At 40.0% G+C, this 17,446-nt stretch overlaps 1 protein-coding gene across 1 annotated transcript in view; it reads right to left on the reverse strand.

The window, feature by feature from the left end:
* Positions 1-13,107: 13,107 nt before the first annotated feature.
* The window catches only part of csde1 (cold shock domain containing E1, RNA-binding), a 106,683-nt gene continuing 102,344 nt past the window's right edge, over positions 13,108-17,446 (reverse strand). Inside the window, exon 21 of the mRNA XM_043716248.1 lies at positions 13,108-14,059. Within this exon, the coding sequence (XP_043572183.1) occupies positions 14,012-14,059 (48 nt within the window). The 3' untranslated portion in view covers positions 13,108-14,011. The remainder of the gene's footprint in view (positions 14,060-17,446) is intronic.

Genomic DNA, 17,446 nt, shown 5'->3' on the forward strand with positions numbered 1-17,446 from the left:
TTAAAACTAGAAATGACTTTAACGGTCCCACTCTCATCAGTCTAAATTGAGATTTTAATTCCAGATTAAGCTATATTTAGAGTATAATCTGTAAAGGTGTAAAATAGAAATCTAAGGCCTAAAAAGGTGGGCAGTGTTCACATGACCCAGACTTGTCAGAAATGTGGAGTCTGCCACGCTGTATTGGGCTGCTCCATAATGTCCAAATCATAGTAAGATACTATGGATGCTAGAATCCTTAAATGAAAGCTGAAAATGCAGGGGAACATCAGCAAATTTGATAGGATTTGTGTAAGGAGAGATAGTTAACATTTTGACTCTGATAAAACTATCCTGTTCTGAAAAACCTGAAACTGGCATTAGACAGTGTCTGTTGTTATTTCAGATTTTTCAGGAGCTCAGCAACCAAATAGGAGAGTAATGTACCTTTTATAGATGACTTGCTAACTGTATTCCTTCTCTCCTACATTGAAAGAATGAGCTGTTGCATGTCCGCCTCATGGCCTAGCCGACACTCAGCTCGTTAATATATTGAATCCCTCTTTCCCAGTCCAGACACATAGCTGCCTCTCAGTTGCAACTGCCCATAAATGATGGGCCATGGGAAAAAGATGCAGAAAACACTGCAAATTCAGCAGATCATGCAGTATCTTCAAGAGAAAGCAGTTAACATTTCAGGTCCGACGGACCCTTCTGAACTGATTTGTAGGTAGGATAAGGTTGGTATATTATTGCTAAAGTTGGGGTGGAGATCAGAGAGAGAGAGCGTAAAAGTCAACCTGGGAGAACAAATAGCTGCTGATGGGGACTAATAGTAACTGACAATTACTATTAGTAGCCCATATGGTGACAAGATCTAATGTGTGCATGTTAAAATGGTATCCTTTCCTACAAGAGGTTCCTCCAAGTCAAAACATCTATGTTGTGTTTCTTGAGGGAAGCATCAGGGTGTCTTTGAAACACTTGCTTTGTTCTCCCCTCTTTTGTGTACCTCCCTTGCATTGAGTGATGATGATTTGCTTTGGCAGTTGAAACTCCAGCATCCTAACCATGTGGCCCAGTGGAGTTGGCTTTGGATGATTATGGCCTTGATCCTGGTACTATTGCTGCTTAGAGGACGTTGATGCCTGTCCTCCCAGCCAGCTCAAACAGCTCTGTTGGTATTTCTCAATGCCCCTGAGGTGGCACCTCTACATAGTGCAAAGTTTGGAGCCATAACAAGCAGTTAGAAGGATGACTGTGTTATCTACAGAAACCTTGATGTGAGCAGAAAACATTTATCCTTCCACTAACTACTAAATCTGGTCATTGATTTCATTGCTGTTATTGCTGGTGCTTGTTAGACAACTATCCACTACTGCATTTCCTAATTATTGCAGTATAGCAAAAGATATTTAGATTTGAAGGAAGGAGAAAGTTGATTGTAAAGTGTTTTGGGATGCCTGAAATAATGGGAGACACTATAAATATAAATGTTATTTGTTCTGCAAGTTATATTACAAAATTGAGTTAAGAAAATCCATACTCTCAAGTTAAAGTCAAAATCTAAATGTGGCGTTTACTCATTGGAAACAGTTTACAGATTTTCAACTTCCTATCATTTTCTGATGTTTGTTTTATTCTTACGTTTTTTTTAAAAAGCCGTGTTTATGAAATTATACTCTGTATAAGTCAGAGAAAACTATCTTATATTGGAAATTAGTGTGTTTGAATGTTCAGTGACAAAATATTTCAATAGTACATTGACACTGTTACTTGACTGATGTGCCAAAGGAGTGCAAACACCAACTGGGAGGAGAAAACTGTTCATTGTAATCACAGTCACTGCATGTGACAGTTTAATACTGTAGAACTGATTTAATGGTCAGATTTTAAAAATTGAATTTAATTCCTTCTATTGACTAAGAATTATAAATGGCTTGAAGACTGAAAAGCCAAGTTATAACACCCCCTAGAATCCTTCTATTACTGTGGTTCGGGTTAAATCTATCAAAACACATCTGGTCCATGATCAGAGTCTAAGTGACCTCTTTAGAATACAGGCCAAAAACAGAGGGAATGATAAAACAAGTCATCAGTAACTAGCATAGTAAGCTAGTGATTGCTATTGTGTTTAAAGCCCTGTGATTGGATTTTGAAATCCAGTGAAAGGTTTCAGAATACTGCCTACGCTGTAGAGATATCAGTCAGTACATGAAAAGGCAGTGGCAAATCAACAGGCAAATACCATTCGTCTCCAAAAATGGAAAAGAAAGCAATGAAATGAGAGGTGAAAGTTGCAGAGAAAAGGGTATAAGCAATGGCGGAAGTGTACATGATGAGCACTAGTTAGGGTGATGTGTTTTTCACTGTCTGCCCTGATTTTAACAGGTATTGTTATACCATTCCTGGGCAATAGCTTTGGAAAAGTCAGGCACTCTTGTTTGTGATGCAAACTTCTAGAATGAAACAAGTCAATAGAAACTGGAATGAATATTACCATCTGATTTACTTTTCTATGCTAGAGTGCAACTATGAACTGAATGAGGAGGAAAATGCCTGTCGTGGTAGGTTTTAGCTAAGTGATGGTCAGATTTATTGTGGAATTATAGATAAATGTCACTTTTTTTTCCTTATTTTTTTTGTTAACTTGTAAATCGGTCAATTGTGAAATTAAAAAGTATTAACAAATTAACCAAAATGCATGACTTACTCATTTAGAATTCAGATTTTAACCATGAACACAGTTATACACAATTATCTCATTTCTGTGGCTATGTTTAAATTAATCAAAGAGAAATAGAGACAGTAGGAAGATAAGCTCAGCAGAGGGATTATGCTGTAATGCAAATTATAAATTATCTATTGTAGGCAGATGAATGCAGACACTGATTAAGGAAGCAGGTAGAGGGGTAAAAGATGACGTGGGAAGACAAATGCACAAGGTCACATCCCTGTCAAACACTTGGGAAAGGAAGTCTCCATTGAGGAAAAAGTTGAATTTAGCAGGAGTTTTGCATCAGCAGTAGAGAAACAAGGGAGAGGATTGGAGACACTTTGTGAAGAGATTGATTGATTGCAGGTAGTTGGATTACTATAAATGTCTGGAAACTTACTACCATAAAGTCATGAAGGAGAGCAGCAAAACTGAATGCAAGTTGGGTGGATAACTAATATTCTGAAGATCATATGGTTGTGTTGTGGAATGCTTTTATTATAGCAAGTGCTGAAAAGTATAAATCAGAGCTTTGAAGCAGAGAACATGAACAAAGCCTACTTTTGATTCCAACTAAAGCTGACAGGGGAAGTTAAACTGAGACCCTATTCACCATCTCCCATATACCTAGAGTCCACGACACAAGTTGAAGGTATTTACAAAAGTTCTTTTTAAATTCCAGTTAATGTTTATCGCTAAATAAACACAAAGTTATTTCTTTAACTTCTAGTAAGATTCTGGGTTCCACAAATTGGCTCTGTGCTGACCAGATTGCAATAGTCTCTACAACTAAAAGATAACTCACTAGATGTGACGTGCTTAGGATTTGTGGAGGTTATGAAAGGTGCTATATAAATGCATTTTAAAAATATAAGTAACCTTTAATCTTATTCTCATCAAACCATATTCATCATCATGACTCCATGGTTGTTTATTTATTCATCCATTCAATTTTTATTGCCTTTGTTCCCAGTAAAACATCACACTCTTCTATTTACTCAATTCCAATTGCTGGAAACTGGTGACTTTCATAATCATGTATTACTAGGTCAGGCTCAAGATCTCCTGGACCTTTTGTTCCTTTTCCAAAAACATCCTGATAGCTGTAGATTCCATCTAATGGTAACCATCTCAACCTCTTGTATCGACCTTTTCCACCTCCATCTGTAACAAGTGCGAGCAACTCATCAATTTTGTAATGTAGAAGATCTATTCAGCTCACATTACTGCTTCCTTTTGCTCCCAAGCCAAGATTGCCTCCTGCCTACAGAGTACAAAGTCACTCAGCCCCACTACCTAATCTAGCCCTGATCCCATCTTGCTCTTATTTTTCTGTATCTTCCATTGATGCTGCCTTCAGCTCAGTCCAACATCTGGATCATCTCTAAACCCATGAAGGTCTTGAACATCTTCCTTCATTTTCTACTCCGTGAAATTAGGTCAGTTATAAATTGTTCCATATCCTTAGGCAATATTTATTTTCATTTAAAATGACCACAAAGGCCCTCTTCTGTAGCAGTGGTAGTGCCCATACCCCTGGACCAAGAGGCCCAGGTCAAGACCCACCTGCAATAGCATTTGAGCAGGTTAATTTTAAGTCACCATGACATTTTCATCATCTGTCCAAAACAATCCTAGACTCTTCTGTGACAATTCCACCTAACCCCTCTTTCCTCTGGTTCAGATCTCAGGCCATCTCTCCAATGACTCATTGAAGTACAGTTACTTCACTTTACACAGTAGATGCTGGGACAATGCCAGAGTCCAGAACTCAGGATCATATTCTCAGACAAAAGGGTCAGCCACTTAAGACTGAGATGTGGAGAAACTTTTCACTTGTTTATAAATCTAATTAATTCTCTCCATGGATTCTTATTTGCTAAAGGAATCAAATGATATGGAACTAGCGTGAGAAAAGGGGAATTAACTGATAATATGGAACAGTGGTACAGGCTTGAAGAGCCAAATTAATTACCTATCCTGCTTCCATTTAAAGCCTCGTCAGACTTCACCCTGGACTAAAATGATCCGAAACAAAGTCATAAATGTCTGTGGTCTTTAAATATATTGAAACACTGTCCTCCAAGCCCCAATTTTGTTTTTGAAATTGTCCTGCTTAGTTCTAGTTTTATCTACCCAATTGTTACCACAGCATCTCACTTAATGGACTTTATGCACCTCTTGATTCCTCAAAGGTTTATCCTTTTCCTCCCTAGGTGAGCCAGATAGAGACCAAGGTTGAAAACATTGAACTAGAGTCGATACATAGCCTTCCCTTTTCCAGGACTACCCCCAATTTCAATTCAATGGCAATACACATCTCTCAGCTTTGAACTCCTGCCATTAAAGAATGGTTGTTTGCCTTTGAATAATCAAGTCGAGGGTTGACAAAGGCTGCTTAGCTAGTTTCCCACATACATCTCAAAAAATGCAGAATCTAAAATACATATATACTAAACAGGAGCTTAGAGCCAGAGTCCTACAACATGGACACAGGCCCTTTGGCCCAAACCAACCAAAATGTCCAACCACTAACCCTATTTCCTTGCACTTGGCCCATATTCTTCCAAACTTTTCCTATCCCTTTTTGTCCCAATGCCTTTTAAAAGTAGTTAAATGTACTTACCTTAACCACTTCCATTGGCATTTCATTCCATACGTGTACTTCCCTCAGTGGGAAAAATGTTGCCTTTCAGGTTCCCATTTATTTTCCCCTCTTAACCTTTAACCTTAAACTGATGCCCTCTGGTCTTAGATTCCCCAACCCTGGGAAAAGGAATTCACCTTATCCATGCCTCTCATGATCTTATACACTTCTATAAAGATTTCCTCCCCTACCCCCCTCAGTTTCCTACACTAGATAGAAGTCCTACATTGTCCAACCTCTCTCAGACTCAAGTCCTGGCACCATCTTTGTAAATTTCTTCTGCAATCTTTCCAGTTTAATAACAGCCTTCCTATAGCAAGGTGACCAAAACGGAATATATACAATACTGCACTTGCAGCCTCACCAACATCCTATACAACAGAAACATAACTTCCCATCTTCAGTACTCAGTACACTGACTGAAGGCCAGTGTGCCAACAGCCTTCTTCACTGCCGTCTACCTGTGACTCCACTTTCAGAGAACTGTGAACCTTAACTCAAAAGGTCCCTCTATTCCACTATACTCCTTAAAGCCCAGCAATTCACCATGAAACTCTTATTTTGATTTGACTTTCCAAAATGCAAGACCTCACCCTTCACTATATTAAACTCCATTTACCATTTCTCAGCCTACTTCCCCAGCTGATACAGAACTTGCTGCAATTTGATAACCTTCCTCACTATTCATGATACCACCTATTCTAGTGTCATCTGCAAACATAATCATGCCTTGTACATTCTCAAATCATTGATATAGATAACAAGCAGCAATGGGTCCAACACCAACCCAAGGCACACCACTCGTCATAGACCTCCAGTCAGGCAAGCATCCTTCCATGGTTACCCTCCGCTTTCTACCATCAAGCCAACTGTGTATCCAATTTGCCAGCTTTCTCTGGATTCCATGCAATCTAACCTTCCAGAGCAGCCCACAAAGTGAAACCTTATCGAAGGCCTTGCTGAAATCCACATAGATTATGTCTACCACCCTGCCCTCAACCATCTTCCTGGTCACTTCAAAGAACTCTAAAATTTGTGAAGCATAAAGCTATGCTGACTACTCCTAATCAAACCCAGTCTTTCCAAATGCATATCCCTCAATCTTAAATAACATAACTACCACAGATGTTAGGCTTACTGGTCGATAATTTCCAGGTTTTTCTTTTTGATTAAAGGCACAATATTCACCACCCTCTAGGCTTCCGGGACCTCATGATGCAAATATATCGTCCAGGGCCCCTGCAATTTCTTCTGTGGTCTCTTGCAAGGTTCTGGGATATATCTGGTCAGGAATAGAAGATTTATCCACCTTCATACATTCTAAAACATCCAACACCACCTCTGCTGTGATACGACCAAGTAAATCCTGTCTACCACTCCTGGCTCTAGATGCTTAAAATTAAAATTGAAAGTGTTAATACTTATCTCTCAAGCTGATCTGTCACTTCATCACTACCCTATGTGTAATTTCCTCCCTATTTCTGCAAGTTCACAATTCCTAATGCTTCCTTTGTCATGACCATGCCGCAACGGATTTTTGTCTGCAAATAATTCCACTTCTGCTCTGCGTTCTTCAAAGTACTTTAAAATCTGCTTGACCAAGAGTTTGATCCTTTTTAAAATAAATAACATGCCTTTTTATCTACATACCTAATTCTCCTTGATTTTAATTTTAAAAAATGTCCTCAATGCACATTATAATACCATCTAGCTCAATAAACACCCATGGTAAAGCATGTCCTATGCTCATGTATAAAAATTACTGGAACATCCCAATCCCTACATTCTACTCTTTCAAAGATGATTTACTCCCAGAATTACATTTTATTCAGTAGATGTCAGTTATATCCTCAAAACTATATGCTGTACACACCTTCACATGATCCATCCCAGATACTTCCTTTCCTCAACTGCTGTTTCAATTTGAGGGACAGGTTAACAAATGTTCATTGTGAACAGATTCCTTCAAGGACTCCATTTTATTCTCCCACTTTCTCTGCCTCAGTTAAAATTGTTGTGATGAATCAGTCTTCGGAGATGCTTTCCTTTCTCCTCAGATGATTCTCCCTCCACCATGGCTGAAGGGGCCTTCATTTATCTGACCCATTTCCTGCACCTCTGCTTTCATCCCTTCCCCTCCCTCCCAAAGCAATGACAATATATCCCATCTTCCATACTTCAACAGGTCATTCTCTGCCTTTCCCATAACTTGCATGATTTCCTCTCCCATCCACTTTCTGTCTTACACCCTATTCTCACCTTCTAGAACAAATATCTTGTTGCCTTCCGACATCACCTTCCATTGCAAACAGTTTTTAAACTTAACGTAGCTTTTTACTTCGGTCTCGTCCCTAAAGGCATCAAACACTCCTTCCAGACAAAGCAGCAATTTATTTGAATTTTCAATTCTGAATGTTCTATTCAAAATGCAGCCTTAGAAGATTAGGCACCTAACCACTTTGAAGAACATCTTTGCTTAACCTGCAAGCATGACCCAGAACTTCCAGATGCCTTGCTCTTATGTATGCATCTCTTGTCCTAGGCCTGGCCTGTTATTGTTTTCCAATGACGGTCAATGCAAGCTTGAGGGACATTTTTTGATTCATTACTTTACTGCCTTCTGCACTCAAGTTTAGAGTTTGAAGGTTTCAAACTTTAAACTCACCACCTCTCTCCCCCAATCTCCAGTTGGAGTGATTTCATGATTTACTTGTTCTGACTGCATTATCTTATGTATTGTATCAATTTTGTGAATAATCTCAGCTACAGCTTGTTCCATCATGTGTACATCCAGAATTACAAGTATTAATTATTCAAGTTTTTATAAACATAGTTAGTGGAAAACCCCCTATATAGTCCATCTTCCCACTATGTCTGGTTAATGAGAATTTAATATGCTCTCTCTGCCTTCAACACCTTTCTTGCAATGAGATGAGCAGAATGATACAATAATCAAAGGTGATCTTAATATCGTGTGGATATATGTATATTTTGTCTTAATCCCATTTGTTATACTTTTTAAAATCTTCACCAGATACAACTACTTAATCACTCAAAAATACAGCATGAGAAGACTCTTCAGTCTAACTTGTCCATACCAACCAGATATCCTAAATTAATCTAGTCCTATTTGCCAGCATTTGACTCATCCCTCCAAAACCGTCCTTATACCCATCCAGATCCCTTTTAAAATGTTGTAATTGTACCAGCCTCCACCAGTTCCTTTGGCAGCTCTCTCTCAACACCACCCTCTGCATGAAAAAGTTGCCCCGAAAATTGCTTTTAAATCTTTCTCCTCTCACCTTAAGCCTGTGCCCTATAAATTTTGGACTCCCCCACCCTGGGGACAAGACCATGATTATTTACCTTATCCACGCCCCTCATGATTTTATAAACCCCTCAGGTCAATCCTCAGCCTCCAATGCACCAGGGAAAATAGCCCCAGCCTATTCAGCCTTTCCCTATAGCTCAAAACGTCCAAATTTGGCAACATCTTTGTAAACCTTTTCTGAACCCTTTCAAGTTTCACAACATCCTTCTGATAGCAGGTGGCAAGAATTGCAAATAATATTCCAAAGTGGCCTAACCAACATCCTGTATAGCCGCAACATGACCTACCAATTGTATACTCCATACGAGTGATATCCCAAAAATTCAAGGAGGGTGAAGGGGCAGAGCAGAGAATTATGGCAATCAAGTAGAAGGTGCTAGAAAAACTAAATGGCCCAACAGTGGAGAAATCACTTGGGCCAGATGGACTACAGAGAGTTTGAAGCAAGATAGCTGAACAGATAGTGGAAATGTTAGGGGTTCTCTCACTGGACTTCAAGAAGGCCTTTGACAAGGTGCTGCACAGGAGGTGGAGTAGAATAAGGGCCTATGGTGTTAAATGCAAGGAGCTAACATGGGTAGAAACTTGGCAGTCTGACAAAGAGTGGGGATGAAAGGGTCCTTCGAGATGGCAACCAGTGACAAGGGCAGAGTGTTGACATCACAACTTTTCACTTCATATATTAAGGAACAGAGGGTATTCTGGATATGTTGGCAGACAATACAATGATAGGTAGGGGTCAGGGAGCATTGAGGTGACAGGGAGACTGCAGAAGGATTTGGACAGGTTAGGAGAGTGGGCAAAGAAGTGGCAGATGGAGTACAACGTGGGAATGAGATCATGTGCATTGTTAAGAATAGAGGCACTATTTTTTTTAAAATGGGGAAGAAATTCAGAAGTCTGAAGTGCAGAGAGACTTGAGTTCTAGTCCAAGATTCCCTCAAAGTTAACTTGCAGATTGAGTCAGTAGTTAGGAAGGCAAATGCAATGATGGCATTTATTTTGAGAAGACTTGAATATAAAAGCAGGGAAGTACTTCTTAGGTTCTAAAAGACTCTGGTCATACCACATTGAGTATTGTGCAGAGTTTTAGGCACCATATCTCAGGATGGAGATACTGGCCCTGCAGTGTGTTCAGAGGAGGTTCACAAGAATGGTCCCAGGAATGTAAAGCTTAATACAAAGGAACTTTTGAGGACTCAGTGTTCGATGGAGTTTAAAAGGATGGGAGCGGGGAGAGGATCTAACTGAAATGTACAGAACACTGAATGGCCTGGACAGAGTAGATGTTGGGAAGATGTTTCCATTGGTAGGAGAGATTAGGACCAGAGGGTGAAGTCAGAGTAAAAACATTTTAGACTAGAGATAAGGACCAGACATCAGCCAGAGTGGTGACTCTATGGAATTCATTGCCACAGAAAGCTGCTGTGGAGGCCAGGTCATTGAGTATATTTGAGATTGAGAGAGAAGTTCGAGTATTAAGGAGATCAAGGGTTACAGGGAGAAAGCAGGAGAATGGGGTTGAGATGCAGTACCTCTCATTTATCTAAATTAAACTCCATCTGCCACTCTTTGGCACATTTGATCATAGATCCCATTGTACTGAGGTAACCTTCTTCACTATCCACTACACCTCCAATTTTGGTGTCATCTGCAAATCTACTAACTATATCTCTTATATAAATAACTTGGATGTGAACATAAGTGACGAAAAGCAGCAGACCCAGCACGGATCCTTGCGGCACACCGCTAGTCACTGTTCTCCAGCCTGAAATGCAGCCCTGCACCACCCGGTCTTCTACCTTCGAGCCAGTTCCGTATGCAAATTGCTGGATCGCCCTGTATTTAGAGTTATAGAGATGTACAGCATGGAAACACACCCTTCGGCCCAACCCGTCCATGCCGACCAGATATCCTAATCCAATCGAGTCCCACCTGCCAGCACCCAGCCCATATCCCTCCAAACCCTTCCTATTCATACTCATCCAAATGCCTCTTAAATGTTGCAATTGTACCAGCCTCCCCCACATCCTCTGACAGCTCATTCCATACACGTATCACCCTCTGAGAAAAAGTTGCCCCTTAAGTCTTTTTTATATCTTTCCCCCTCATCTTAAACCTATGCCCTCTAGTTCTGAACTTCCTGACCCCAGGGAAAAGACTTTGTCTATTTATACTATCCATACACCTCAAATTTTGTAAACCTCTATAAGGTCACCCCTCAGCCTCCGACGTTCCAGGGAAAACAGCCCCAGCCTGTTCAGCCTCCCTATTCTCCAACCCTGGCAACATCCTTGTCAATCTTTTCTGAACCCTTTCAAGTTTCACAACATCTTTCAGATAGGAAGGAGACCAGAATTACAGGCAATATTCCAAAAGTGACCTCACCAATGTCCTGTACAGCGCAACACGACCTCCCAACTCCTTTACTCAATACTCTGACCAATAAAGGAAAGCATACCAAACGCCTTCTTCACTATCCTATCTACCTGCAACTCCACTTTCCAGGAGCTATGAACCTGCACTCCAAGGTCTATATTTAAAAGGATTCATTTCAATTCAACCAAACCTGAATTATTTATAAACAAACTGTTAAGATCGAAGCATTAGGGTGGTTGAGAACTGGTGTAATTCTGGTCTAATTATTACTAACATGAAAACTGATTCCATGTCAGATTAATACCAACAAGGAACACTTGAAGAGGTTAGAGCCCAACAATAAATTCTTCAGGAACTTGGAAATAAAATGTTTTGGAGTTGGTATAAGGAGGCACTGCTGCCTACTCGTTTGTTAGTTGTCACTACTGTCTTAGTGGCAAGTTGATGGTACCTTTCTGATTCTGACTTGCTTCAGGTCTCCCTCAGTTCTCAATCCAATGTGACCACCCATCTTATTTTTTTCCTCATTTTAATGCTACATTCCTCCTTCAGTTTTTGCAAGGATGGAGTTTTAGGATCTTTGTTTTCCACATCAATATTTAACTCTTCTTCCACTTCAACTCACTAGTTATACCTCTTCCTTCAACTAGTTTAACTTGGGATATAATTTTAATCACTATCATTGACCAAGGGCTAGAATTAGCCACTAACTCTATCTCAGCACCCAATTTTGATTTCATCATTGCCTTTTAAAGCATAACATTGGCTTGATCACAATTGAGGCAAATGCTAAACAAGTCTCACCTTGTGACTACTACTATAGTACCTAGCTCTTCATTTTCTGGCAGAGTGTGGTGCCATTCACACAGCTGAGATCCCAAGTGATATGGCATGATGCAACCAGGTCTCCCCGTTAGCTATTCCTGCACCAACTTCACTTTCTCTCCCACAATATTAACTGGCTAATATTCAATGGGTAAACATGGAATCAAACAAAAGCAGTCCAGAGATTGATAACTGGGGTTCAAAATGGTGTGGCTAATCAGGCAATCAAAGATGTGAAAGTGGGATGAGGCACACCATACATGACAAACATTACCAGCATGTTATCAGGTTAGAGGCTTTTGCCCATAACCAATTACAGCATTTCCATCATTCAAAGCACCAATTGGGTGTGAGAACTTGGACTTCTGGGTGAATGGGACAGAAAGCAAGTTGGTGTAATAACCCAGAGGCAGCTGATTATTAATTGCTACTAATTGATATCAAATTGCAATTCTCGGAATTATTTTTAGTAGTACTAGGCTAGCAGATAGATTGCGATTTCTACCTTCAGTTTTTTTGTGAAAAATCTAGAGCTCTAATTGCATTGTAATACTGTGAGCTCCCTTGTTATAGTTAATGAGGATTTACCTCAGCCACAACATTGGTGAGCTGTGACCACTGGAGATTGGATCTCTTGTAAGTTATAAACAATGCTGTAAAACCCAGCACTTAAGCTATGTCACCATTTCAAGTGACTTGGTGTTGTTTGGATGCAGCTCTTGGAAAGCAGCTGGATATCTTACCACTTTAAAAATGCAGTACAAAAATGCCACTCGTCTTTAAGTTAGTTAGGTAAAGAATGTGGTGAGACAGGGTGGATCATAAACAGGACAGTCCTGTCAAACTGACTGATCTGTGACAGTGTAGCAAATTTTATCCAATACTTTTAACTTGGAATAAATATTCACAGTGAAAGTGCCTTTCACCTCACTTCACACCTCATGCATGCCACACTTCATGTCAGGGATTCGTGTCAGGCTATATTAATGTTTAGTTGACGGCAAGGCAGTTGCTCTTTTCAGAACATGCTTTGGATGTACTGGCAGGCAACATTCTACTTGAAGTTTTTCATAATTTTAGATGGAAAAATTCCTCCTTGTGCTCAATTTATTCACACATGCCATGCCCTGAAGTTACTAAATTAACTATTTAAATTCAGTAAAACCAATGCAAGAATCTCATACAATGTCCAGTGATCCAGGTAGACAAAGTCAATTTAAGATTTCAAACTTTATGGTAAAACTTTTTATTCTAGTTTTTCATGACCATTAACAGGGACACAGGAGAAAGCCAGGTGTTTTATTTTCTTTCTTGCAAGAACAAAGCAATCTCCCAGTTTAGACAAACCCCAAACTGTGAGCAGAGGCGAAACAGAAACAGGGTACTGCCTCTGTCCCACATCAACAATTAAATTCCTGATCTTATTTGGTATAATAACACAGACCAGTTATTTGATTACTAACGCTTGATATCAACTAGTCTCCCTGTTTCTATGCAAAAGGCATATATACAGTACCAACAATTAACGTTTCCACCTTGATGCATTAATATACTTTTTAAAAAAAAGTCAGCCGTTCTTTTTCATTCGGCATTACACAGGGTGCCCTTTGTGGGAATAACAGTGATATTTGTTTTTAGGCACAGATCTGTTAGTTTCTGGAATAGGGTTCCAAGGCTGCAGTGCTCCACAGCATCAAACTTGTATTTAAAGATTTAAATGAAAGCCAGCACTCATGGCACTCGAGTGTTTCAGATTTTTTTTTTCCTAACATATAAAGGCAAATAAACTTACAAATTCAAATTAGCACTGATGTAAGATGCTGTTTGATTTTAAATCAAGCTCCTATAAGGTTGAGACACTAATAAGGCTTCCTGCTTATTCACTGCCCCGAGCCTGTGCTTTACCTTTTTTGTATTTTTTTTGTTTTTGCTTCATTTTGTATTTTTTTTAAGCTTTTGATAAAAGCACAGACAAGTTGTAGAACTGAAGATTTGCTTGAAAATATAGGTTAACTGTGTTCCATTTGGGACTGGGAAACACAGGGTAGTAGAGGCAGACTAATCTTGCGTAAACCCTCCCCTCCCCGAAGATACTGCATTGGGTAATGTGCTTGCTGGGGGAAGAGAAAAGAAATCAATCGATGACTCCAGCTTGACGAATCTTTCTCTCTGCAATGAATCCCTGCAAGTAATAAAACAAATGGTTAATTTCTCGACTTCTGTAGCAAACTGGTATAGCAGAAACAAATTGATAAGACTTCAGAATTACAACTTTCATTGGCAAGAAAACTGCAGAGTTGACCTAAAATATAATAAAATTCAGGAGCTAAATTCTTCACACTTCAAAGCCACAATTGCCAAACTTTACACTGATCTTAAATACCTTGCAGGCTTCATTTGCAAGTCAAATGCATGGTAAATTTGATTTACAGCAGGAAGACTGGAGGTTGGCAAATGTGGTGCCACTGTTTTAGAAGGGCGGTAAAGACAAGCCAGGGAACTATAGACCGGTGATAGCCTGACCTTGGTGGTGGGCAAGTTGTTGGAGGGAATCCTGAGGGACAGAATGTACATGTATTTGGAAAGGCAAGGACTGATTTGGGATAGTCAACATGACTTTGTGCATGGGAAATCATGTCTCACAAACTCGACTGAGTTTTTTGACAAAGTTACAAAGAAGATTGATTAGGGCAGAGCGGTAGATGTGATCTATATGGACTTCAATAAGGTGTTCGACAAGGTTCCCCATGGGAGACTGATCAGCAAGGTTAGATCTCACGGAATATAGGGAGAACTATCCATTTGGATACAGAACTGGCTCAAAAAGGTAGAAGATAGAGGGTGATAGTGGAGGGTTGTTTTTCAGACTGGAGGCCTGTGACCAGTGGAGTGCCACAAGGATCGGTGCTGGGTCCTCTATTTTTATCATTTACATAAGTGATTAGGATGCGAGCATAAGAGGTACAGTTAGGAAGTTTGCAGATCACACCAAAATTGGAGGTGTAGTGAAGAGCGAAGAGGGTTACCTCAGATTACAACAGGATCTGGACCTGATGGGCCAATGGGCTGAGAGGTGACAGAGTTTAATTCAGATAAATGCGAGGTGCTGCATTTTGGGAAAGCAAATCTTAGCAGGACTTGTACCCTTAATGGTAAGGTCCGAGGGAATGCAGGTAGATAGGACAGTGAAGAATGCATTTGGTATGCTTTCCTTTATTGGTCAGAGTATTGAGTACAGGAGTTGGTCGGTCATGTCGCGGCTGTACAGGACATTGGTTAGGCCACTGTTGGAATATTGCGTGCAATTCTGGTCTCCTTCCTATCGGAAAGATGTTGTGAAACTTGAAAGGGTTCAGAAAAGATTTACAAGGATGTTGCCAGGGTTGGAGGATCTGAGCTACAGGGAGAGGCTGAACAGACTGGTGCTGTTTTCCCTGGAGCGTCGGAGGCTGAGGGGTGACCTTATAGAGGTTTACAAAATTATGAGGGGCATGGACAAAGTCTTTTCCCTGGGGTAGGGGAGTCCAGAACTAGAGGGCATAGGTTTAGGGTGAGAGGGGAAAGATATAAGAGAGACCCAAGGGGTAGCTTTTTCACGCAGAGGATGGTACGTGTATGGAATGAGCTGCCAGAGGATGTGGAGGAGGCTGGTACAATTGCAACGTTTAAGAGGCATTTGGATGGGTATATGAATAGGAAGGGTTTGGGCAGGGTGGTGGCAGGTGGGAGTAGATTGGGTTGGGATATCTGGTCGGCATGGACGGTTTGGACCGAAGAAGGGTCTGTTTCCATGCTATACATCTCTATGATCCAATTGTGTTATGCAGACAAACACTCAATTACTGAAACCAGAGACTTGGTCGCTTCCTGAATTTCTGCCCTCTTCTAGTTCTACAGAAGGCAGCGGATAAAGGTACCAAATAACAAAGTGATTGTCAATGCTGACTGTTGGCAGGCCATGAGACAGAACAGTCAGGAAGAGGATCTTTTAAAGTCTTCCTCAGCCAAGGATACTGTGACTAAGCATGATGTGACCACTGTGATCCCTCTGGGATTTCAGTATTAAGGGGCCAAGCCTACACACTGCACCACATGCTAAACTTAAAATAAGTGTGCAATATAACCATGAGGACTACTTTTCAGCAGAAAAGATTACACCCATGAGATGATTTGTGCTGTGTCCTAAAAATTCAAGATTTTATTTCTCTTCAGAACAGAGTTATGTTTCTCAGCTAATCTTTTTAATAGGGCTTCTAGGTGCTTAGGGATTGTCATCTGGATGAACTCTTAGTAGTTTGGTTTTTGAAGGGACACAATCAAACTGGTATCAGATGATTGAAGTCTCAGTCATCTAATTTTATGCTGGTATCCTTGTAGTTTATTACAAATGTCAACTCTTACTTCGCTTGTATTTCTCAAAGAGACCTCTCATACGTGCTCTGTCAAGCATACAGCATTTAGTTTCTGCCCAAGTTTGAGGTACAATAGCTGTGTATCTCTAACTCAGAAAATAGCTCCAGTTCAGATTTTCAGTTTGCACTGTAGCTGAAACAATATCCCAAAGCTTGGAGAAAGAATAGAAGCAGTTTCACACTCTTGCACCACTAAGGTCTAATAGAAAATACAATGGAGGGTATTAAGGGAGGCTCAAAAATCAACTCAACTGAAACATCCTGTGCAATCAAACATTGTGGACTCATCAGCTTCGGGTCATGGACCAGGAAGTATATATCAAATCTGGACATCTTGATGCAAATACACATGTTAAATAATTGGGAATTAAAAACATGGAGCAAACATTTGCATCACAGGCAACTCAATTGTTGACAAAACTACAGTAAAAACAAACCTGTGAAGAAGTTGCTGGTGCTGTTAAAATATCTGTTATTGGAGGTAAATTTCAGCTGCAAGATAGTTTAGCAACTACATTGACAACTGTTGGTTCATTCACAAAACCAATAGCTCTGTACTCAAGATCATATTGGTAACTGATGACAAGCTGAAAACTAGAATGCTTTTGAATCCCTAATGACTGCTGTGATCTAAGTCAGGACAGGAAGACCAATCTTGTGTGCTGATTTACCTATTCAGCTGGACTGCCTCTGTGGGACTTCTAAATAAAACTCCAATGTTCCTCAAGTTATAAAGAGGCAGGTGATGTAGTAAGGGGGTTGGTGATGGGATCTGGTTTCTGCTCAACTTCTGCCATTCACTGGGCTTACGACAGTTAAAAAGGCTATTCAGATAAGGTGCTGGCAACTTTGAAACTATATATTGTAGTGAGTGCCTTTAATATAGTTAAGAAATGTGAACCACAAATCAGCATAGGTTGAAACTGCACTTTAGTTTTTAAAATGTCCTGAAAAATACAAGTTTGATACTGATAAGAATAAAAAGTTGAAACAATGCTAGTTTTGGCATTTCCACTGAGGGATAAACCTCATGAATAATCAAGCAACATGTTAAAGTCCCAGGCCTATTTGACCTGAATCATAATTGTGCTTTTCAGTAAGATTTAATAAATTCAAGTAATTGCAATGTTTTGGGAAAAGAGACAACAGTTTGGAGT

The sequence above is a fragment of the Chiloscyllium plagiosum genome, chromosome 26 (assembly GCF_004010195.1).
Source record: "Chiloscyllium plagiosum isolate BGI_BamShark_2017 chromosome 26, ASM401019v2, whole genome shotgun sequence".
NCBI classification, from domain to species: domain Eukaryota; kingdom Metazoa; phylum Chordata; class Chondrichthyes; order Orectolobiformes; family Hemiscylliidae; genus Chiloscyllium; species Chiloscyllium plagiosum.